The 24,286-nt window shown below is 42.7% G+C and overlaps 2 protein-coding genes across 3 annotated transcripts; one reads left to right on the top strand and one right to left on the bottom strand.

The window, feature by feature from the left end:
* Nucleotides 1–4,680: 4,680 nt before the first annotated feature.
* fbxo43 (F-box protein 43) lies at nucleotides 4,681–8,195 on the bottom strand. The gene is made up of 5 exons (XM_076096658.1): nucleotides 7,414–8,195; nucleotides 6,530–7,282; nucleotides 5,987–6,089; nucleotides 5,488–5,682; nucleotides 4,681–5,293 (listed from the first exon to the last, which is right to left on the bottom strand). Exons 1-5 carry the CDS (start codon nucleotides 8,193–8,195, stop codon nucleotides 5,045–5,047), a joined length of 2,082 nt encoding a protein of 693 aa, XP_075952773.1. The 3' UTR covers nucleotides 4,681–5,044.
* Nucleotides 8,196–9,971: 1,776 nt separating this feature from the next.
* LOC142955164 (sperm-associated antigen 1A-like) lies at nucleotides 9,972–24,271 on the top strand. Of its 2 annotated transcripts, XM_076096579.1 has the most exons (19): nucleotides 9,972–10,114; nucleotides 10,370–10,529; nucleotides 10,619–10,741; nucleotides 10,823–10,893; nucleotides 11,116–11,228; nucleotides 11,322–11,427; nucleotides 11,623–11,753; nucleotides 11,971–12,077; nucleotides 12,525–12,663; nucleotides 13,929–14,384; nucleotides 16,414–16,513; nucleotides 17,061–17,213; nucleotides 17,789–17,925; nucleotides 18,265–18,279; nucleotides 19,378–19,519; nucleotides 21,085–21,211; nucleotides 21,340–21,504; nucleotides 22,000–22,320; nucleotides 22,471–24,271. In XM_076096579.1, the coding sequence occupies exons 1-19, from the start codon at nucleotides 9,972–9,974 to the stop codon at nucleotides 22,597–22,599; spliced, it is 2,838 nt and encodes a 945-aa protein (XP_075952694.1). In that variant the 3' UTR covers nucleotides 22,600–24,271. The 2 variants fall into 2 exon arrangements, with proteins under 2 accessions (XP_075952694.1, XP_075952696.1); XM_076096581.1 differs by lacking the exons at nucleotides 9,972–10,114; nucleotides 10,370–10,529; nucleotides 10,619–10,741; ... (5 more) ...; nucleotides 12,525–12,663; nucleotides 18,265–18,279 and having other exon boundaries at nucleotides 13,893–14,384.
* Nucleotides 24,272–24,286: the final 15 nt, after the last annotated feature.

The following is a 24,286-nucleotide window of genomic DNA, read 5'->3' as shown; positions in this document are numbered from 1 at the left end:
TTTTCTTCTGCCCGACTGCACCTCTTGCCCTCTTGAACTTTCTCTTTTTTCCCTTCCAGCCTTTCTGTGCCCTCGTCAGCCGAACGCAGGTGAACTTTCCCATCACAGGATCTGTCTTCGCTGGTACAATTTGTCTTGTCTCCAGACTTACTGAAACAGTCGGACATGTTTGCCCGGCTCTGACCATCCATCACGTACACTGCATTGTTAAGCACCTGTTTGACCACTTTGGCTGCCAGGTACTCCAGCTGTCGTTCAGGGGACTCATCATTTTGGCAACTAGACTCTTGTTGCTCCTCTGAGTTGCCAGCTGAGGGCTCTGTGAAGGAGAGGCTCCACTCTGTTTGTGGGCTCTGGAGTTTCTCACATTCAAGGTTGGAGGGAGAGGACGAAGAGGAAAAGTGACATGGGTTCTCTGGCTCAGAACAGCTGGAGAAACATCTGGATGATTCACTGCCTTTTGTGTTGATATGTTCCTTCAGTCCAGAGGGTAGACATGTGACGGTGTGCGTCCCCGAAGAGCCTAAACAGTAAGGAAAGAAAGAACATAAGCATCCTTATCTTCAGACTTAGACTGAAGAAATAGAACAAATACAGTAAACATACATGTGTAAATACAAATTCACAATTATATACCTTGTTTTGCAGAACTGTTATCTTGTGAATGCGAGCACGGTAGGCCCTTCAGTGCTTTGTTAGTTTCCTCGTCAGATTGGGAGGGAAAACGCAGCTGTGGGGCTGACCGGGTGGGTCGACCTGAACTGCCTTTCCTCCTCTGGATACAGAAGATTGTGTTCTTCTGAAACAGCTTGGACAGTCTGGGAAACACCACCATAATAGAATACACAAGCACATGTGTTTTTTCCCAAATGCATTCTTCATATTATGTGATAAAGTCACAGCTGACTAAATAAAAATCTTTCAAATCTAGGTTAGTAAACAACTATTTGTCAGGTTATAACAGCAAAGCTAACAGAAGGCAGCAAGAAAGAAGCGGCATGAGACCCACTGCATGGAACTCATAACAATTTAATGAGTAAAACTGAACACTATATTTGGTAATAATATAAAAACATGTTATAGTAATAATGTAAACATAAATAATATCAAAATCAATGCAGAAAATAGGCAGTAAAACATGCGTTTTGTATATGTAGTAGGTCCAAAAAACTAATTGTACCTGTATTCATTGTAGCAATCACTTTGAAGGAAAAAGGGAAGTCTCTCTTTCATGATCCACTGAATTCCTTGCTCTCTGTCCAGGCACTGCAAAGGTCCGGGAGACATATTCCTCAAGTCAGTGCTCTAAATCTACATCGGGGACTTTCTGCTTATCTTCAGAACCAGAGTCATATAATTAGAATATCATAAAAAAGTTGATTTATTTCACTAATTCCATTAAAAAGTGAAACTTGTCTATTATATTCATTCATTACACACAGACTGATATATTTCAAATGTTTATTTCTTTTAATTTTGATGATTATAACTGACAACTAAGGAAAATCCCAAATTCAGCATCTCAGAAAATTAGAATATTGTGAAAAGGTTCAATATTGAAGAGACCTGGTGCCACACTCTAATCAGCTAATTAACTCAAAACACCTGCAAAGGCCTTTAAATGGTCTCTCAGTCTAGTTCTGTAGGCTACACAATCATGGGGAAGACTGCTGACTTGACAGTTGTCCAAAAGACGACCATTGACACCTTGCACAAGGAGGGCAAGACACAAAAGGTCATTGCAAAAGAGGCTGGCTGTTCACAGAGCTCTGTGTCCAAGCACATTAATAGAGAGGCGAAGGGAAGGAAAAGATGTGGTAGAAAAAAGTGTACAAGCAATAGCGATAACCGCACCCTGGAGAGGATTGTGAAACAAAACCGATTCAAAAATGTGGGGGAGATTCAGAAAGAGTGGACTGCAGCTGGAGTCAGTGCTTCAAGAACCACTACGCACAGACGTATGCAAGACATGGGTTTCAGCTGTCGCATTCCTTGTGTCAAGCCACTCTTGAACAACAGACAGCGTCAGAAGCGTCTCGCCTGGGCTAAAGACAAAAAGGACTGGACTGCTGCTGAGTGGTCCAAAGTTATGTTCTCTGATGAAAGTAAATTTTGCATTTCCTTTGGAAATCAGGGTCCCAGAGTCTGGAGGAAGAGAGGAGAGACACACAATCCACGTTGCTTGAGGTCCAGTGTAAAGTTTCCACACTCGGTGATGGTTTGGGGTGCCATGTCATCTGCTGGTGTTGGTCCACTGTGTTTTCTGAGGTCCAAGGTCAACGCAGCCGTATACCAGGAAGTTTTAGAGCACTTCATGCTTCCTGCTGCTGACCAACTTTATGGAGATGCAGATTTCATTTTCCAACAGGACTTGGCACCTGCACACAGTGCCAAAGCAACCAGTACCTGGTTTAAGGACCATGGTATCCCTGTTCTTAATTGGCCAGCAAACTCGCCTGACCTTAACCCCATAGAAAATCTATGGGGTATTGTGAAGAGGATGATGCGAAATGCCAGACCCAACAATGCAGAAGAGCTGAAGGCCACTATCAGAGCAACCTGGGCTCTCATAACACCTGAGCAGTGCCACAGACTGATCGACTCCATGCCACGCCGCATTGCTGCAGTAATTCAGGCAAAAGGAGCCCCAACTAAGTATTGAGTGCTGTACATGCTCATACTTTTCATGTTCATACTTTTCAGTTGGCCAAGATTTCTAAAAATCCTTTCTTTGTATTGGTCTTAAGTAATATTCTAATTTTCTGAGATACTGAATTTGGGATTTTCCTTAGTTGTCAGTTATAATCATCAAAAGTAAAAGAAATAAACATTTGAAATATATCAGTCTGTGTGTAATGAATGAATATAATAGACAAGTTTCACTTTTTGAATGGAATTAGTGAAATAAATCAACTTTTTGATGATATTCTAATTATATGACCAGCACCTGTATATACTTACACAGATAGGGTAATGGTTGTCTACTGGGGGGGTTTTGGCCAGCGCTGCAGGGTCACCAGTAAGTAGTTGTGATCTGCTGCGGTGTACACCTGATCGGATTCTTCTGGAAACAAACTCAGCCGCTCCATCCACTACCTCAAACTGCCCGGTCTCCTGGTTGTACAACAGAGGTGTCTCTGGGAAAGACTGGAAAAAAAGACGCTAGGGTGTAGTGCTGGGCGGTATGACCGCACATTTGTATCATGGTATTTTTCAAGATTCTGGCGGTTTCACGGTATTCTTTTTTTCCTTGACTGTTTTTAATATGTGTTTATAGAGGCTTACTCTACTGTCATAAGTACATAGAATATAAAAACATTTTAATGTCATGTATAAAGGCTTTGCTTACTATAGGGTTTGCTATTTGTTCCTATAATGTTGGGATAGCAGCTTGGCAGTCTGTCTTTGTTCATCCTGCATCGCTCTTTTCTGTTCGTTAATGTAACGTTACTGGAGCTACGGAACCTCTCCCAGCTGTTAACACTGTTGGGCTAGCTAGCGAGTTCTACCCAGCATGCCGTTCGGCGGTGTAATTTTTATAAATGTACAATTATTAGTGTTACAAATTGTGTGTGTCACAAACGGTTGTGTGTGGTGTTTTGCCCTGTTAAAGAGCGTTAGTTGTGGGTTATTGTTATAAAGTCATAACCATGATTAGGGGTCCCTCTCCATACACTACACAAGTAGCTCGGACCGTTGAGTCCGCCGCCGCCAACAATATATTTAGCTGCCTGTTGAAGAGTGACAGCAGTTGTTTCGGCTGTGCACCGGTATGGCGGTGTGTGAAAAATTAATAGCATACGGGAAATTAAAACCGGTATACCAAAGTGTACGAGTTTTGTCTAAAAAATAAAAAATGCTACATCTATACACCAGAAGTACTTTACCGGCAAAGTTAAGAAATCATTGAAGTATTGAGCCAATAGATCATCGGATGCCAGAGAGTTCTCCTGCATGGAGACAAAGAATAAACCATTATTTCTCTAAGGAGTGTCCAGTGAACGAGGCAAAATATACACATTTTGACTGCTGTTACAGAAGTTGTGAAATGTCAATAATCAAAACTAATACTCACAAAGTTGTCAGCCGTAAGATCAGGAAACTCTTAAAAACAGAGTGAAACTTTTACCAAATCAAGACCAGCTCCACAAAGTACAATGATTAGAAGTTCTGCTCTTACCTGTTGAAATGAGCCCACTCATTGTTCACTTCTGAAAATGCAAATGACTGTACAGTATTTTCAAACTGTCTGTCCAGAAAATCGAGCCAGACACTCACATTTGAGCATTCGGCCAGCCACAGAGCTGTGTGTGTAATTACCGACACACTGCAGGTTGCTATGGAAGTGGACTCATTTTGAACAGGGGGGGGGAGGTAAAAGTTTAACTAGAGAAGAGCAGGAAGTTACAAATAAAAGTTTGTTTCTTCTTACAAATTAAGACTCCAAATGACTTTTTTCCAAAGTATTTACAGGATTAACTTTACTAAAATCACTTACATGTAGTAAAAGAAAGTCAGTTATAAAAGAAAGTCAGTTATTGCAGTTAAGACAAGGTAAGGTCGTACCACTAGATGGCACCAAACACCGTCAAACGAAGAATTCTAAAACCAATTCATTTCTACAGATTACAATAGAGACAATAGTCCAAAAAAGACCAAAACATTCACAAAAGAGACAGGTAAAAAAAAAAATCTAATTTATTTTAAAACCGCTGAAAACAAATTGGTAAAAGCTGAAAATTCCTGAGGAAGTCCCAAAACATATATACAGTTAATCAATGTGTAAGGAAAAAAATATATCAACAGCAAAATTCAGTCATTGTTCTGCTGGTGAGATTTCATACATACATTCATAATTAAAAACACAAGAACTGTGTTGAAAAAACAGTAAATACAGTACAAAAAGGCACATTGAAAGGTACAAAAGTTGCTCTCATGTACTAGCTACATATCACTTTCCTTGTTGCTATGCCTCGTGTTCACCATTAGACATAAAAAAATTGAAGTGACCTCGGCATAAACAAAAACACAGCTGACTTTCTGCTCATAGTCGCCTAACGTTTCGCTTGCTCTGTATGCTTCCAGGCAGAAGTATGTCCTTCTTGCGTCGGCCCACAGACTGGCTGCCACACTCTCTGGAGCCGTGGAAAGCACACAAGCAGGCTGTGCAAAAGCTGAAATCACAGTCGGCTCTGCTGCACACGCCCTCCTGTTTCACTGAGTGACACCTCGCCGGATGCTGACATCGAGGGCATGGCTTGAGGCACTCATCGTTGAAGAGGGTCTGGGCAACCTGGCAAAGAAAATTGAAATGACTTAAAATAAAAGTTTTATATAAACTTTGCCAGAGAAGTTCCTTCAGTAAGATCAATTAGATCCCCAATCATCCTCCACTAAACAGCAATTAATGCAAACTAATATATAATATATCCATATATTACATATAAACTATTTAACCAAATCCAGTGTAATCAGTTTCAAACTCACTTCCAGAAATTTATCTCGTTTGCTGCTGCTGCCTGATTTCAAGGCGCTGTGCTGTGATGGGGTTAAAGTGCTGTTTCCTGACTGTGGGGTGCAGAAGCTGGACGTCCTAGACTGGGCCTGAACCGTCTTGAGGGCCGACCTCTTGGGCAGAGCGAGTCTAGTCTCTGCATCAGGGACATGGACGGCACCACCGAGCTGTAAGACATCACCACAAACTTAACTCATTTCAACTTTTAGCCGCTGTTGGTTGATATCCATATTGACAATTCAAATGTTACTTTACACTGAATCAGAGAGAAATCTGCTGTTGTACTGGTCTCTAAAATATACTTTTTAAAAGGCTGACCATCAGTACCATAGCCAATGTTTTTAGAAAATACCCGTTTGAGAAAGACAACAGAAAGCCACAGAACCGTGAGTAACGTCCAGATATTGATATCAGACCCATTTGATATTGGCCAGTCATCAGCAATAGTGGCCAATATGGCAGACCTCTTACCTCAAGAGCAGCCTCCACTTCACTCAGGTAGTTTCTTCTCTTAAAACTAGCTCGCTTATCTTGTTGGATGATTTCATTCCATCTCTTGCACACCTGACCACACCTGCCCAACACAAACAATTGCATGCATGAGACCAATATTCCCAGCATTCATTGCACATTAAATAAAGGTTGTGTAAATGAATGTCCGTAAAAGCCTTGCTTTTTGAATAACAATCAGGCTTTAAGTTAATTTAAAGTACAAAAAGGGTCCTGTACTTTGATCTAAGCTCAGTATCCATGATATGCTGTATGAATTCTACAGGATTTTGTAGTTATATGCATGTATGTATGCATGCATTCATATACTAATCTATAACTTAAATGCTGCCACCACAAGTCATCATAATCAGTTTAATGAATGACAAACTGGGAATTAAACGGCTTAACCTTTGAGAAGAAAACAGGAATACAGTAGATGCATCAAAAATATGAAAGCTAACACGATTTTACTTTGTATATGACTAGCGACAGCTAAATGTGTTGAAAACATGAACTCCTTACATGTAGATGCTCTCAGAGGTCAGGCGGCTGAAGATGACAGACAGGATGTGCCTGAGGTTCCTCTTCCTCAGCTCTGTGAGTATGTCCACCTTCCTCAGGCCCATCTTCCTGCCGATCAGCCCTGCCAGCGGCATGGTGGTCCTGAACGTCACAGGGGTCTCAGCCAGCGCTGCGGTGGACTTCAGCTGCTCCTTTAGGCTTGGACTTTGGCCAACAGACATGTGGGCTTTCAGTTGGCATATAGCATGTATCAGCTGTAGAGCTGGAGTCAGAGAGAGATTGACGGGGGTTGTCCAGAGAGGAGTCACATCCGGATTAACAGGAGCTGTGTTAAGGGGCGTCAAGTATTCTGGCCTGGCTGTAGTTGATCTTAGTGAGGTAGCATCGTCTTGTCTCACAGAGGCCAAACTATCAGATGTCATGCTATTACTACATTTAGTAGAAAGGGCACTGCGAGGGGTGGCACTGCGATCAAAAACCTCATCTTCTGTCGAAAGGCTGTGGCTTTGACGAACATGTCCGTGCTTTCTCTCTGCTGGGTCTTCCTCGGACTGAGAGCCCCCTTCTTTAAGCGTTGAAAGCTTATGTTGACGCTGCAAACGGGAGCGCCGCTTTGCCTCTGTGAGATTTGGGGTTTCACAGTTTCTGGAGGCTGAGAGGAGCAGCTCCAGGAATGAGCCGTCATGGCCCACTGAGGAGTCTTGGGATTTATCAAGGGCCAAGGAACTAAAACCACTGTCTTCACACTCAGACCTGTTCCAGGGTTAGAAGGTGGTTAGTAGAACAACATGTTTTGAGAGATATATATGATAGATAGATATAACATTTCTTTTGTCAGCAGGGAAAATGTACCAAATTTAGAAAGTGTCAAAAAAAGCATGTACCTGATATATTTGGGTGTGTGCGAGGATGATGGTGTGTACAAGACACTTGAGCTGTCATACTGGTTATTCGTCACACCACTGACTGGTGATTGAGAGGTTTCCTGAGATGGAGCAGGCAGGGATTTGATAAAGCATGGAGTCTCAATATCAATTTGATCAGAGGCAGAAATGCTCTCATTGTAATCTGCATCAGAGAAAGACGCTCTTCTCTCGAAACTTGGAAGGTAACCAGAGTGTAGTTTGCCATCTTCAAGTGTCGAGGTCCTCATCTGCGTGAAGAGGAGGCGGCGTTTCCTACCAGATAGCTGCAGGTCCTGCTCCAATTTTAAAGCTTCTAGAGAGTCAAACGATGCATTGAGCCAGTGGTCAGACCCGACACTGATGGAAGATTCAGTCCTTCTGGCGCACGGTGATCTTGTGTCGTCAGCTTTGACATCTGTGGCGGGTTTGCACATGAGAAGTCTGTGTCGCAGCGGGGCATCTCTTTTGTACACTTTAGGAGTTTCACACCAGCTGACCCCTTGAGGCCGCTGGATACCTCTGTGGTCTTTGCCCAAATATACAACCGGTTCTCTGGTCCTCTCCTTGGGTGTGATAGAAAGCCAGATGTTCTCTTTAGGCGTTTCACTGAATTCTACTGGAGACAAAGAGCGACAGGAGTCCACTCCACAGATGCTCTGTGGGCTGTGGAATAAACCTGAGTATCCGCTGTCGGAGCAGTCATAACAGTGCTGGCCTTTGCAGCTCTCGAGGTAGACGTTTGATTCAGGAGTGCACTGCATTTTTGTGTGCACTGTGTCCAATACACCGTATTCCACAAGTAGATGTCAACTGACCTGCACACAACAAAAAAGTAGTGAGTGAACCCAAAGACAACTGAGCAGCATTAAACTGTGCTTGTCTGGTAACTGACTAGTTTATTAAAGCTAGCTGACACGTTGCCTGTGTTTGCAAGGTCTTACCGTGTTTTAATTAGATGTTGTCATGTTGGACTCACATTGTGATAAGTGATTTTAAAAAAGAAATACGTCGAAAGTATCCATGTCGTGTTCAGCGTTTACACTCTATGTTTATTAAACACAAATTGTCAAAGACTGTCAGCTAGTTCAACACCAAACATTCGCAGCTGTTTCATCAGCGTTGCTACGCGAGGGCGTGTTTTAGATTTAAATCCCCCGTCGCGTGCTCTCTGTGATGCCGCTATAAAGTGAGCTGTAGCCGCCAAAACCAACAGCTGAGCCCGACTGGCTGTACACCGCCGATAGCTCAGACAAGGGTCAAGAGTGGAGTGTGCCACTTTATTTCCTCTTACTTTAACATCTGATAACGTCCAATAAATAGCGGTTGGTAATTGCACTCGTTCTGCGTGCCCTGACCAGAGGACAAAAAAATAAACAAGGCTACCTTGCACAAAGAAAGTGCATTTGTTAAAATACACTTGAAAATGGATGCAGAATTCAGAGTTAACAGCATTCAAGACTTAACTTAGAAAAATCTTAATCTTACATAAAAACGAAACGTGTTATGACTCCCTCAAGTCCCAGACATCTCTGTTAGAGCAATTAGCATGACGTGAAAACGCCTGTGTCAATTAACTGCAAGTTAACTCGTGCATAGGGGATTGATATACCGCAAATGTTGTGTATCGTTACATTTGTCTGTGTAATGTCGACCACGTTGATAATGTTACAAACTCAACATACGCATAAACACACAATATCAAAGAGCCATTAGGTTCGTTCTTAATTAATTCAATCTACCCGTCCAAATAAATTACCCGTTTATCCTTGCTGGTAAATAATGTTAAGTTACACCCAGTAATGTGAACACTAACTTACATTCAACATTGTGTGACAAACTGACAAGTTATCACTAACTAGCTACATTAGCCTCATAAAACCACAACCACTGCTAGGTAACGTTAGTGGCTTCCCAGACACACGACGCTAACTAGCTAGATAGTCGTGTATTGCATTATTTAGCATTACACAAAAATGCTTACCTATTCACAAAACGTGGCTAATGCACAGGTCGTTTTCCTCCGGCTCAGTTCTAGGCCTCAGCTTGTGCCCCTCGTCGCTGTTTGCTTGCTACATGTTCATCACCTACCAGCCGCATTTTCAAATTTGGAGCCAACTATGGACTGTGTCACGTGTTTCCGCTTCGGAGTGCAACTTCCTTCCGCGTGTGGTTACCATAGTAACAGTCGAAAGTTTAGTCAAAGTGGCCAAACAAGCAGCAGGTAAAGCTATTCATTTAGCTTTAATAGCATTAAGATAAGTTAACATTACGTTTAGAATCTACGAGGAACACCGACATTTTCTTAATGAAAGTGTTGTCTTGATTTATCGGTAATTCCAAAAATTGGAATAACACGTTATTTCATCACATGTTGCAGTAGAGCTTTAGCTCAACGCTATCTAAATGTACTGAGCTAACATAGGCTAGGTTCATTTTGCGTTAGCTAACTTCAGTGAAGCAGTCTGCTATAAACAAAACCACCTTGTTTGACAGAATAACTGAGTAACGTTAAACGGATGACGTTATTCTCCTCAGGTATGAGCGAAGATGAGACTTTCTATCGAAACCAGTCCGCCGCCGCTGACTACGGCGGAAACGTCCCTGTGGAGCACCTGGACTATGGCTACATTGAAAAATGCAAAGACGTAAAATACCTGGAGATGATCTGGAGAGTACTTAAGTAAGAGTCACATAACTGAGCTTCAGGGTGTGAAGAAGATAGAAATTGATTTTGTATGTTAATCAAATATTCTATTTTATATTGCTGGTGAGCTTTTCTCCACTAAGATCATTCTTAGTGGAGAGAAAATGAACATACAGTATTGTAAATAGATTACATAGGCCTAGCACCAACACAAAAAGAGCACAGCGTGACACAGTAACATTTAGCTAGGAATTTAGGTTTTCAGAAAATAACGTTATACTTTGTGTTCAGGTCCGGCGACGAGGGCATTTATCCTCATCTGATTGAGTTCTGTGAGAGTCACTTGGAGAAACTGGACCCCAGGAGCCGGGCTCTCAGGAAGGAAACCCCTGTGGCCACAGCAGCCAGCCTCTCCAATGATGAGTGGAGCCAAATTGTTGAAGAGTTGAAGGCATGCAACACATCTTAGATTTACTTCTTTTTTTGAAATCATTCCTGATTAATGAGTCATTTTGATATCAAATACTTTGTTACTTACAGACGTGGCAAGAAGAAACCAAAAAGACGGAGACTTCACTAAAACAGCAGTCAGTGTTTGATGATTTACACAATATAAATATACCACCTATAAGAGGTTCCAATTGCTCCGTTCCTCTTAGTCAGGTAAAAAGGGTCTCCAATGATGTAACATGCACATTTATGCACACTAGGAAAATACTCAAATTGAGTCTTATGTCACCACAGACTTCAGTTCCAAAAGATAGGAGGAATTCTTCAAAACGCACTCTCCCGCGAGATTATCGAGAATGGGACAAGTGAGTCATTTTGTCTCTATATTTGTCTTCTACATCCAGAAGAAAAAACACACTGTTACAGCAGCTGCAGGCTCTGTTCCTAAAAGCTTCCATGCATTTCACTTTGTAAAGAAACAAAGCTCAGCATCTTTCATTCCAAATGATCCACAGTTAAACAGGTTATGCTGCTCTAGAGCAGCAGAGGATCTTCCTTTACCCAAATATCTTTTGCTCTATTCCCAGGTTCGATGCTGAAAAAGAATGTGAAAGAATCGACGGGAATTTGGTCAAAAAGGATCCAGCTGTCATGATAAAAACAGGACACCCCAAAATCAAGACTAAAGTGGATGCTACAAGTAATGTATTATGTGTAGCAGCTCATAGCTCATAGCAATACTTAAGTAGTGTGTGTTTGTGTCTCAAATGTGTCGTCTCTACAATACATCCAGTGCTGACAGAACAGGAGAAGCTTCCTCTGGCAAATCGCGAAAAGGACAAAGGCAATGAAGCTTTCAGAGCAAAGGATTATGAGGAGGCTGTTGCATACTATTCCAGGTCAGGCTCTTAAAACAACTCAATTAATATAGCGAGCATTCCACAGCTCCTAAGGGGATTATAATATGTTTCCTGGTATTTAATTAGACTTCTTTAATGATTTAAGTCTGATTCCATTCCCATTTACTGTGCCTCTAAGTGTGTGTTCATTATCCTCATTATGAATTAAGGTTTGTTTTTGGCCTTCCATTACAGGAGCCTTTCCATTAAACCAACTGTGGCTGCGTACAATAACAGAGCTCAGGCAGAGATCAAGCTCAAGCACTGGCACAATGCCATGAGCGACTGTCTGAGGGTCCTCGAGCTGGAACCAGGCAATATGAAAGGTGAAGCCCCTTTTTTTGTACAGCAGTGCTTTAATGTCAACAGAAATGTGACTGTAATGCAAGCATCGAATTAATGTTTCCCACTCCCTCAAAAGTATTTTTGTGAATTTTCTGTATGTTTTCTGATACTACATTCACAACTTTACAGCACAGGAGTTAACAGTGGCTTCAGTGTCTGTAACGTCAATACTGTACGTGATGTATTTTTTCCCACCAGCCCTGCTACGTCGTGCCACTGTTTATAACCACATGGGCAACTTCCGAATGGCTGCTGAGGACCTGAGAGTGGTGCTGAGGGAAGAGCCACAGAATGCTGCAGCCACTGTAGGTGAAATAATGCCTCTAGCCCTTTTTGACCACTAGGTGTCACTGTATTTGTGTGCGATCAGGCACTTAAAAACAGCTTGCAGCTGCTGCAAGGTATTAATATAATCACACCTAGTCTTATATAACTGTAATCAGACAGTGGTGTAGCTTTTACTCTTGTTTTGAGGCAGATGATGAGCTCAGGGTGCATTTTATTTAGTCGTCACTCATAGAGACATTGTTGATATGCCCATTAATTATGTATTAGTGGTTTTAATGTACTGTAGGTGAATAGGGAGAAGATGATCCTTACATGATCCGACATTGCAACACAAGAAATTCTCTATAGCTGAGAGGTAGATGGGTGATTGTGGTGTCGGTATGCGTCACCTTTGCTGACTTACTGAACAGAACTTGGGTTCCTACTGTTGACAAATTCTAATTTGTGAATTATTTGTGGTTTAGCAACTTCTGTCTGAAACTGAGAAGAAGATGAAGGAATGTCAACCTGAGCTGCAACGCAAAGGCAAGAAGATCCTCATTCAAGAAGTAGAAGAGGAAGATGATGACTGCAATAACGATGAGACAAAAGCAGAGCAGACCGGTGAGATTATTTGGACCTCCATATTCCAAATTTATGAATCCTTGATTTACACACAGACACAGAGACAGAAGCCAGTGACCGTTTAAATTCCCTGAATCCCTCCAGAAATCTGTTTGTGGTGTATTTTCAGCTATATTTAACACTATTTAACATCATGGACAGTTTAATTAGATTTTAAGAGCTTTTTAAATCAGCATCCGTTATGTGTCGTGTATAAAGCAGCATTCTGCAGCATATTATTGTATTAAGGCTGTGCATAAACAAACAACCCCTTATTCACAATGTATTACTACTGATCTAAAATGTATAAATAAACTACCAACCATATACCTATTGCAGTAGATCTATAGCTCTATGGTGGATCACATTTGCTTAATTTCACAGTAGAGGCTGACCAATGATACTATTAAAAACCAATAAGTCAAATATCATTTTTTTATTTAGTTTACGAGCAGTGTCGTAATTACCTAGTTTTTTCCACCAAAGTGAACTTTCCAAATGTTAAATGTCCTGCTCAGAACATTTTACAGAAGGTGTGACTCTGACAATTATTCATGAGCTCAGAACATGTGTTATTCATATTTTTAATAACCAAATTAAGTAATTAAAATGATCAAATTACTTAATTTCATCAAAACGTTATGGGAAAAACAAGATAAACTGTAGGCTCTCAAATACCCCATCAACAATTCCATAATGGCTTCCCTACTTCTTAGAGATCAGAACTCAGCATTGAAATTTGAATGTATAAAGACTTGCTGAATACTGTGTGTACTGTCCATATCCAGTATTTTGTGAAGTATTCTGTATTTTTACACTAGACTGTAGTATATCTGTATATGTGTGCCCACTTAGTCCTCACTGTAGCTGCCTGGCGAAGGATTTGCCCTCTAATCCTGTGATTTAAACAAAACGTCTGACCTGAGGAATCTGTAGCAACTCTCATAATAGTAGGGCAGTCATTTTCATCCCAAACCCTTCTGTTTGTCTGTGCTATATAGAAAGAAGAAACACCCCTTGGCCATCAGGGTAACATGACATACTGTCTATGCGTGTGTGTTATCTGCCCTACCCCCACCCAGCGCTTTCAGAATTCACTGTTGAGAGTGGCTGCTTCCTGGAACTCCCTCTTTGAAGTGGCTCTATGTCATGTGTGTCCAACCCTCCCCCACTGTGATGTAACCGCTGACTCCTTCCTGTGGGTGTGTTTCCCCCTCTTCTCTGCCTCTGCCTCTGCCTCTCCCTCCCCTCCCTCTCCCTTCTAGCTCATCCGGTTGAACCCAGCCAGGCTGTGGGAGGGGAGGAGAGCTCAGCTGCTCCTGGCGAACGGGGAGACATGGGTAACGCTCAAAAGAAGCCCCACGGCAGAGGTGACGGGGGTCCTCACAGCGAGTTCAACAGCTCCCACCATGGACACTGGAGGAGCAAAGGAGCCAGCTCTGACAAGTACAAAGTCCCGCAGGAGCCAAAGGAAAAGGCAGCCAATGGAACGAGCAAGAGGGGCTCGACAGCTTCAGTCCCGGCTGATCAGAGCAGCGGCGGTAGAGAAACTCCGGTGGGAGGAAATGCAGGGGAATCTGTCAACCTTGATGCCCCGTGCGGAGCCCTGCCCCCACCTCTGGCCCGGCTAAAGAATGAAGGGAACCTGCTGTTTAAAAACGGACAATTTGCCGATGCACAGGAGAAATACTCACAAGCCATTCAGGGCTACACAGAATCAGGTAGGGTGGACGAGTCCTCATGGTTGCTGCTGTTCTTGTTATTAGAGTCCAAGGTGGTTGGCAGATCAGTCACATGGTGTGTACAATTTAGTTTGGTGTATATTATTAAATTGGAGGGAAGTTTATTCTGTTCCTCCATGTCAGGATCACTTCCACTGACAGCAGTGTGTTATAAACAACTGCTCCATAGCTCAACGGGTTGATGTTTCATCACCAGTCTCACCCATATATGAATGCATATTTCTGTATGGGGTGTAATCTCCAATGCTCCTATAACTGGCCGATGCCATCGTAAATCAAAGGTCATGACCTTGCAATTATAAGGCTTGTGCATCCATTTAGTTATTGTTGCTTTATCCCAGTGCAGGATATATTTATTTATATATATATATATATATAGAGAGAGAGATTTTACAGTTCAGGAGTCAAAAGGTCGGGCCGTTTGTTTGTGTGTTCAGTGATTTTGCACCGATGCGTCAAAATGTGTCTGTCCCGTGTGGCGAATACGGACAGTGTTTCTGTTTCAGCCTCATTCTGGTGCTAAGCCTCTCAGCTCAGGTCTGTCCAGGTCACATGAGCGCTAACCACTCTCTGTGAAATTGAATCTGTAGGACCGCAAGCTATAATTCTCACAGAGAGAGAGGGAGAAAGTCAGAGATTGATGGAGGAAGAGAAACTGCCGCCCGTCAGGCTCACCCACCATCGAGCATACTCTCTCTGTCTATTTGTGGGCCGCTATAATGTACTCCACTAGCCCCACTGTGCTGCCGGATGTGGAAAGTAACTGGACATGGTCCAAGGTTCGTCATCCGTCCCATGTGGGCTACATGTAATGCAGACAGAATAGAGCTGAGAGCAGAGATAAGGATAGATTCTATGAAGCCCTTTAAACATGTGGTGGTCTGACAAAAAGGGACATAACTCAATAATATATACATTCAATCGGTCTTTTACAGGGTCTCTGAGCTGGTTTAGGTTGGTAAACAGATGCCCCATTTTGTACCTCTATCATACTAACGTCCATGCTTCACTGTCACAGTAACCTCACAGAGGGAGCAGTCGCTGGGACATCACCAGCCCTGCCTCACGTGTCATCATTCATAATCTGATTTCATCTGATGAGGTGGCACGCTAAGCTGACCGTATTTAGTGATGCAGAAGGATGCTGCTCTTGTCACAGTATAAGCGTGATTTGCCTGCGTCAGTGATAGTGATGGTGAAAACTGGAGAGAGTAGCGAAAAACACTGTGTGCAGTCTGTGTGAGCAAGTGTGAGGAGAAGAACGTCCTGAAAGGTGTTTGATGAGCTTTTCATCTTCACCTTGTCAGCCCTGGAGCTTATTGTGCTACTGCGGTAAAACAGCCGGTATATTAGGATGTATTAGGCCTGCTGCCTGTTTAACGTCCCAACAAAGAGTTTTGTTACATCCAGCCTCACACCTCAGATTACAAGCGTGGCTAGAAACATGCAAGTTACTCAAACAAGAAGAACGGTGAGCGTGTGAAGACATAGAATTGTTGCCACATAAATGTGTGTGTGTGTGTGTGTGTGAATGCAGCTTTAAAAATGATCTTGCGTTCATTAGTCTGCCATAGAAGAGACATTTTAGGTTAGTATCTCACCATTAAAGTTTCTCTTCTAATGCTAAAGTTCTTCATTTAGTCATGACAGGATTCCATTATCCAACACACACACACACTATATATATATATATATATACTGTATACAGCAGCAAAGTGTGATGAGATACTGACTACATAGCAGATACTAAACCTTCAAATCCATGTGTTTGTTTAGCAGTACGCTCATGTTTCTGTGTCAGGTCAGAACACATCAAACTGATTGAGTCAGCCTCTGAACATTATAAATGATTCATAACACACCCAGGCTTTTTAGAACCACACTTAAAACAGCCATGTGGTTCTTTAAAGCCTATTTAAATATGTGCCCCTTTTGCAGACATTCTGTTCCACAGTATGGATCGGTAAACTACATAATGTTTCTGTGTCGTGTCTCTTTTTTTACACAGGGATTGATAGTCCGGAGGATTTATGTACTCTGTACTCTAACAGAGCAGCTTGCTACCTTAAAGATGGCAACAGTCAAGAGTGCATACAGGACTGCACGAGGTGAGAGACTTTACTCACTGATCTCGTAATACTGTGTGAATACGTGGAGTGGGAAGTAATGTTAGTTGTGCGTGTCAATCCAAATGTTTTAAATTGACACTGGGTGCCATGAGAATCCAGCACAACTTCCCAATGTGTTTTGCAGTCATTTAACATCCTTTAACATACCAAACTAGCAGATCACTATTTTTTTATGAGGGTATTTGCACTGAGGTCTGTTGTAAGGGATTGCCATTGATCTCTTTAGAAGTTGTATAAGTAGTGAACTCAGGATAACTTGAGGGAATCTCCCATGTGAAAGCCTTTCAATACGCTGCATGTTTGCTTAAGATTCAGCTTCAAGGGCAAACAGGAAAATTTAGTTTTGTAACAGTTTACTCACACATACACAACAGTACACCAATACATGAGTACTCTATACTTAATAAGCACAAGAACACTTCCGATTTGAAATCTGTCACAGTACTCTCAGACAGTCGCATCTGTAGCAAAAGCAGCAGACTTGATCCTTTGCTCCTGTCTCATCACATCTATTTATACCAACCAGAGCCCTGGAGCTGCAGCCATTCTCCCTCAAGCCTATCCTGCGCCGGGCCATGGCTTATGAGTCCCTGGAGCGCTACCGGAAGGCCTACGTGGATTACAAGACCGTCCTGCAGATAGACTCCGGCGTGCCGGCGGCGCACGACAGCGTCAACAGGTATTAGCCTTCCCCTCGCACTTGAGCTGAGAGGCCGCAGAGTGTGCTCTGTGCTGACACGCAGAAACGGACGGAGTGATGTTTAACATCCCTATTCACATGGAATGGTCTCATTGGCTCCATAAACCCAGAATCTTACTGAATATTACAGTGACCATGGCAGCTATTGACTGAGATCTATGACGAAAGTGTCCCTGCTATCCATTTTTAATTTTGGGTGGCGCACTACATCATTAGGTGTTTTGGATATGTTATCACTGCCTTATTTAATATTATACTCATATTTTGAATTATTTTCTATGCGCTAACACACAAAGTCTACTTAGTGGCTAACAGGTTTAGCTGGTGTTCAAAAGCAGCTCCAGCTAATGGCTAATTATGGCTCTCAGAGGGCAACGTCCTCACGCTGTTATGCAATTGGAGAAACTCCATATATATCTACAAGATTTAACAATAAGATGCTTGAAACAGAAAAGAAAAAAAGCATGCTGTGAGCCTTTTTAATATCTGTGTTTGTGACTGTATTCCACTCATGTGCCCGTGTAACATCCATGTATTGACTGATCGTCCTCCAGGATCACCCGGCTGCTGATCGAGCAGGACGGCACAGAGTGGAGGGAGAACCTTCCGGACATTCCCCGGGTCCCCCTGTCAGCTCAGCAGCACCGCAGAGAGGAGCCGCCGAGCGCAGAGGTCCTCCAGGCTCGAGCAGGTCTGTTTAAAAAAAAAAGAAAAGTCTGAACCACGACTGTTGAGTTTTATCCCCCAAAACACAGGATTTTACACTTACTGGTGTGAATTCTGTGGAATATTTTTTGTGTCACAAAGTCTCGACAAGTCACATGCTGACAGTGTTTTGAGGCTCCCTTGTAAACCTTGTAACCTTGAACTTATTATAACATCTGGATTAATAGTGGGACATTAAATATGGGTTTCTGAAGCCCATATTTCTCCCTGAGCTGGGAAATGACAGTGTGAGAAGCCTTAAAGGGACAGTTCGGATTTGTTGAATTAGTTCTTATGAGGTTCTTATCCACAGTCAGTGCTTTAGCTTCAGTAGATGGTGGTTGGCACGCCCCCAGTTTGGTAGAAAAGACAGGAGTACCAGCACATGATTAAAGCAATGTATTGGCTGTGGACGAGGGCAGCAGCAAAACTAACACGTAAAAGAAAGGCCCACCTAAAAAAACAATAACGGGAACGGGCAGTCGGACAGCAAAGTAAAGCAGTGAAAATATTCTAAATGATTTTTTAGTTTTTTTCTACTGTATTACTGTAGTAAATACACTGACTGTGGATAAGAACCTCATACAACCCCGCTTCAAAAAATCCAAACTGTCCCTTTAAAGTAGTGAAAGATGTTTGCTTGACATCAGTCACATTGCAAATTACATTTTTCATATAAAACACACTTTGATCTTAGAGAATATGATGCCTTGTTGTAGATTTGACTGCTGTATAACAGTGTATGAAATTATTGTTGAGCTCCACCTCGACCAACTACAACAGTAAAATACTAAGGACACATAAAGCAATAATCATTGTCCAGTTATGAAACAGTTCGACAATTTAATTTGCTTTATTTTGCTCAAAATAAATAGCATACTTTTACTTAGGTGGTGGTTTGCTCAGCTTAAGGATCTGAGTTGTTCTTCTGCTTCACATCGAGATAGAGGAACAGAAGAGAATAGACACTTTTTGACCACCAAAATTCAGCTTGTGTCACTTTGTCGTTCACTCTGCGGTGAGGCTGGAGGAGAATGTTAAAGACCTCATCTTTTTTAGAAGTGGACGTGTCACCTCTGCTCACTGACCAAGCACTTTGTCCTATTTCCGGTTATTTTTAAACTAATGGAAGAATAGACCTGCTGGCACACTTATTCCTCCCAGAAGAGGCGGATCGATTAGTCCTTAGTCCACACCGTGCCTGATTGCTGACTCTCATGCATCACATCTAGCTAGCACAGCATTCATTCTAAGGGTTTAACCCTCAAGCTTCATAGCAGATAAGACTGGCATTTTCCCTTGTGTTAGCTTTTCCTAGAAGTAAAAGGGAGGTCAATTGACATGTATTGCAAGTGTCAATGTGGATTCAGTGCTTCAACAGAAAGGAGAATTGAATTGCTCTTCATGTGAGTAACCACCACTTTACTTTGTGTTCCAGAGAGGAAAGCAGAAATCCAATTCACGGCGTTGAAGCAAGAGGGGAATGAGTTTGTGAAGAAGGGCCAATACCAGGACGCACTGGGAAAGTACACCGTATGCCTTAAGCTAAAGCCGGAAGAGTGTGCTATCTACACCAACAGGTTAGAGGCTCTGTCCCGCCTCCGCATGAACAAGCTCAGACACCGCCATGGTCCCTTCCACTTTCTGTTCCTCATACTCGCGCAGTTTATTTCCTAATAAAGCAGGAATGTCAGAACACACCCAGAAAAATCGACATGTTACTTTTGGATAAATACAAACAGACTGATGAATTACCCCCGGTAGTAAATCAGCGTGTATTGTTGAGTAAGTCGGAACAGAACGGCAGAGCTGCCTGCTTCAGCGCAGTTCATCACGACTCCATTCATAACCACTATCATATTATCCTCACCTAAAGAGATAGTGTGCATGCAGCAGGCAGGGCTGACGACCTTTCTCATTCACAATGGTAGGTCGATTGTTGATCATGTCACAGAGGAAACCCGGACAAGAACAGTGTCCTATTGTGTGTTCATGTGTTGAGCTCTGCTGTGGAAAAGATTGTATGTATAGCCACACCAGAGCAAACACACATCCGCTGAGACTGAAAACACTGAACACATTTAAAGCTAGGGTTGATCATCTTGGGAAACTAGCAAGAATATGCTAGATTTAAAAAAACATATATATATCCAACCTAAACAAAAGCAGCCCAGTGTTCACAACTCTTTTCCAATGAAAGTAGCTACCAGCGCTAGCTCCGAAAGCTGCTAAATCTAGCGAGAAAGTCGCCATGTCGGCAACACTGACAGCCCGTTCCCTTCAGGCCTCCCTCCAAAGCCACTCCCCCAAAATGATCATCATGTGACGTAAACGACGAACAAGACTATCGTTAGTTCTGACAGCTGTCAAGCTATCAGAGTGCACAGGCAGAATACGCCAAGGAAGGCGGGAAGGTAGTCAGCCCGTCCAATTATTACAGTCAGGCCAGATGATATGATTGGACGGGCTTATTCAAGGATTGAAGGATCATTTATTATGCAACACAGGGACGCACAACGCAGCTCAGTTGCAGCCCATTTGTGACACAACGAACACATGACAAACAAAAAGAACAGTGGTACATTCCTGTCGAGCATGTTTTGAATTTGAATCAGGAGGAATGTAAACAGCAGCAACAAAAACAATTCAAAAACAATGGCCGACATCTTTACATTCAAAATTCAACATGAGGAAAATCATTGTCAACTTTGACCGTGTTTGAGCAGCAAGCATCATGATGTTAACACCGAGTCCTCCTCATCTGGTCCACCAGAGTCCTGATCCGGACCTACAGTCCTATGACAGCCACAGATACCACTTTCTTTCTTTTTTGTCAGATCATTCGATTCATTGATTGCTGTCAGGATGTAATGAGAATGTCAACAAAAATATCAGAAATGTTTTTAAAACCTGCCTTTAATGAAGAAAGCAAAACTATTCTATCTCGTGTCTCATCTAGTCTATGCCTCCAGCCTTTATTATCACATCTGACTCACAGCTGATGAGTCACAGACTCATGATAGCTTTTAGTCATGCAGCCAATTAGCTGCTGGTGACAAATATAAAAATCCCAAGCGATGTGTGTGTGTGTGTGTGTGTGTGTGTGTGTGTGTGTGTGTGTGTGTGTGTGTGTGTGTGTTTGCAGAGCCCTGTGTTACTTGAAGCTGGAGAGGTTTGCTGAGGCCAAGCAGGACTGTGACGCAGCACTGAGAGTGGAGCCAACCAATAAGAAGGCCTTCTACAGACGAGCCCTGGCTAATAAAGGTCTCAAGGTGAAGACAAAGAGAAATGCCCAGGAAGAAATGTGTTCATTTAAAACCAGGGGCAAATCATTTAATGAATGCCACTTGCACATATTGGTTGCATTCATGAAGCTGTATATTGTCCGTCCCTCCACCAGGACTACCTGGCGTGCAGCTCTGACCTGCAGGAGGTGCTGCAGCAGGATCCCAACGTGCAGGAGGCCGAGAAGGAGCTGGAGGAGGTCACAGTGCTGCTCAGACAGAGTCTGGCCAACGCCGACGCTTCACCGGCCAAACCCAGAAAGACTGTCCCCATCACAGAGGTAGATACATGTGGATTAGGTGATATGAGTGGAGAGGTTGGTTTAGTGGCCATAGTTAGAAGTGCTTGTTATCTCTATCTCTCTCTGCAGAGAAATGGTTGAAACTTTGCCCTCACAGGCTCCAGCTGCCAGACACCTAACATTGTGTACGCACAAAATGAGGACTTAAATGCAGTATCTACTCTGTGCTGTGCTGCATTAAAAGCCAGTATACCTCAGACTAGATGACTGTATCAAAACCAAATCATTTATTCAAAAGAAGGTGAATTCTAAGGATTCATAAAGAGTGGGAATAATTAACTGAGGCTTGCCAGAATGTGCTCTCGGCCTAACAACACCTGCCTACTTCCTTCTGGCCTCTCATTCCATTAAAGTCGGTGTGTTCACACAAATGCAGTATGCACATAAAGTTGCCGTCTTTCCTTAAAGCTTTTTCGACTCTTTCTCACATCTACCGTCGTAAATCCGCGTCAGTCACTTCTCATCTTTCTCAAGGTTGAGGGCGACGAGGAAACGGCGAGCGCTCCCGACTCAGGGGGCAGTCACAGAGGAGCCACCGCCATCAACCTCCGGCCGACCAACGCCTACGAGTTCGGCCAGGCTCTGAACACAGCTCGCTGCGGTGGAGACACGGCGGCCTGCGCTGACCTGCTGGCCTCCACGACCCCGGAGACGCTCCCCCAGCTGCTGAGCACCCAGCTGGATGGAAACACCATCGGCTTCGTCATGCAGTCGCTGGACTCCCACCTCCTGGAGAAAGACCCCAACCTGGTCTACCAACACCTCAACCATCTGCACACCACCGACAGGTTCTCGGTAAGATACGGATATTACGTACTATTTATAGGTTTGGAAATTCGCAAAAAAAAAACTTTGAGGATATTTCAAGGAAAAATGCCTTTTATATTTGATTTGTAAGTCCACATTATCCCCAGCAGCTGATACATGATGCTGTGTTTTCTCCAGGTTGTGTTGATGCTGCTGGAGAAGGACGAGCGTCGCCACATGACCCAGCTGTTTGAGCATCTGTCTGCCGTGCAGAGCTCCGAGTTCACTAAGAACGATGTTCAGAATCTGGCCAACAAATACATCTGACCCGCCTGCCCGTTTGCTCCCCCGCTGCATGCGCCACCGCGCCACTACAACTCCTGGATTCTATGCAAAAACACTGCACACGAACTGAGTACACAAAAGGCGGGAAGCTGCAGAATGTGCCCCAAAGCAATACAGCGGAACTGAGTCCCGGTCGCTCCACTGGTCTGTGCTGTAAATGATCTGTACGTTTTGAGTGACAGGATAAGGAATATATTTTTTTTTCTCTCCAGAACGTTTTGCTATGCAGATTTACTTTTGTACCACCACTAACCATTTGCATTGTACAACAGGCGGACAGCGGGACTCTATGGACCTTTCACTTTAGCGCATTGATAAATAGGGTCCAATGTACAATGTTATGTAAGGCTACAGGCGAGTGTTTCCCTTCACGTGAGTTTGCTCAGGACGGGCTCACGATTCCAGAACTGAGCTTGGTGGTTCCAGTCAGAATTCGATATCAGTCGTTTGATAAATTAACTTGTGTCCGACACAGCTAAGATCAGAAATGATATTCAGTGCATGCTGAATATTAACTAACCAAGGAACAAGCGCTACAGAGCGAATGTGGGTTGAAAGCATAAAGATAAAGACACAGTTTTATTATGACCACATGTTCTCTGTGGGAGACGTAGGCATGACATCTTATTGTTGTTCTGTGCAGTATGAGAACAGCATCTGTTGGACTGATATCTACTGACGATGTACAATTTGTAACCTTAAATGACTCCGATACTCTTCTGCTTTTTCAGCTATGCAGTTAGCAGATCCGGGTTCTAATGTCAAGTCACTCTCAAGGCTGGTGTTTAGTTTCCTTCTCCATAAGGAGCGACATCAGTGTTTATCACATCTGCACATTCCTCCTCACAGCAGTTCAGCCAGATGTGTACACACTGGAGAGAAGCAGCATCTTTCAGAGATGTGTGCCTTAGATTTCAGACTAGGCTGGGTATTTATTTCTCATTTTGGGGTGATACTCCTAAAGAAGGTGTATATTTATGTCACTCTGTAGCTTTTATCAAAATGTTTAATCGTTTGGATTTGTGCATCATAAATCATACATGCATTAATTTAGCCACATGCGTGTAACTGTTTAAATCTGAAATTTACTTGCTAGTATAAAAGGCATTCTATCGATGTTAAAGGGACAGTTCACCCAAAAAATACATATTTGTCCTCTTATCTGTGGAGCTACTTATCAGTCCAGAGTGCTTTGCTGCGAGTTGCTTCGTCTGCATTCTCTCCAATACAATGGGACTGTAGGGCACTCCGCTTTTGGTGAAAAAATAAATTATAAAAACTAAAAATGACGGAGTAATTCAAGATTATCCACATTGTGAGCAGTTACATGAGGTATTTTTGAATTAGGGGTGAACTGTCCCTTTAAGTATTTCGTTATTGTACATTCCAGTCATCCAAACATAGTCTGCCTGAATCCAAAAACACTTTGTTTTCAAATGGTTTATCAATTCTACATGAACGTACCAAATTAAGTTCAGGGTGAGAAGTTGGGGGTCGAGAGGCAATAATTTCATGTTTCTCTTCAGCATTATATTTCCGTAGAGATGTAAACAAATGTGTACAGTAGTCAGAGGGCTATTCAATGAACTGGAAAAATGTGTTTTCTTCTGTGCTGGGATGAAATGAAATAGTTAAATAAAAAATTAAAATGAAACACCCTAATTATTTA

The sequence above is a fragment of the Anarhichas minor genome, unplaced genomic scaffold (assembly GCF_050575085.1).
Source record: "Anarhichas minor isolate MPS153535 unplaced genomic scaffold, ASM5057508v1 ptg000022l, whole genome shotgun sequence".
Lineage (NCBI taxonomy): Eukaryota > Metazoa > Chordata > Actinopteri > Perciformes > Anarhichadidae > Anarhichas > Anarhichas minor.
Note: the sequence above shows the minus strand (reverse complement) of the source record. Positions and strands in the feature narration are given on the sequence as shown.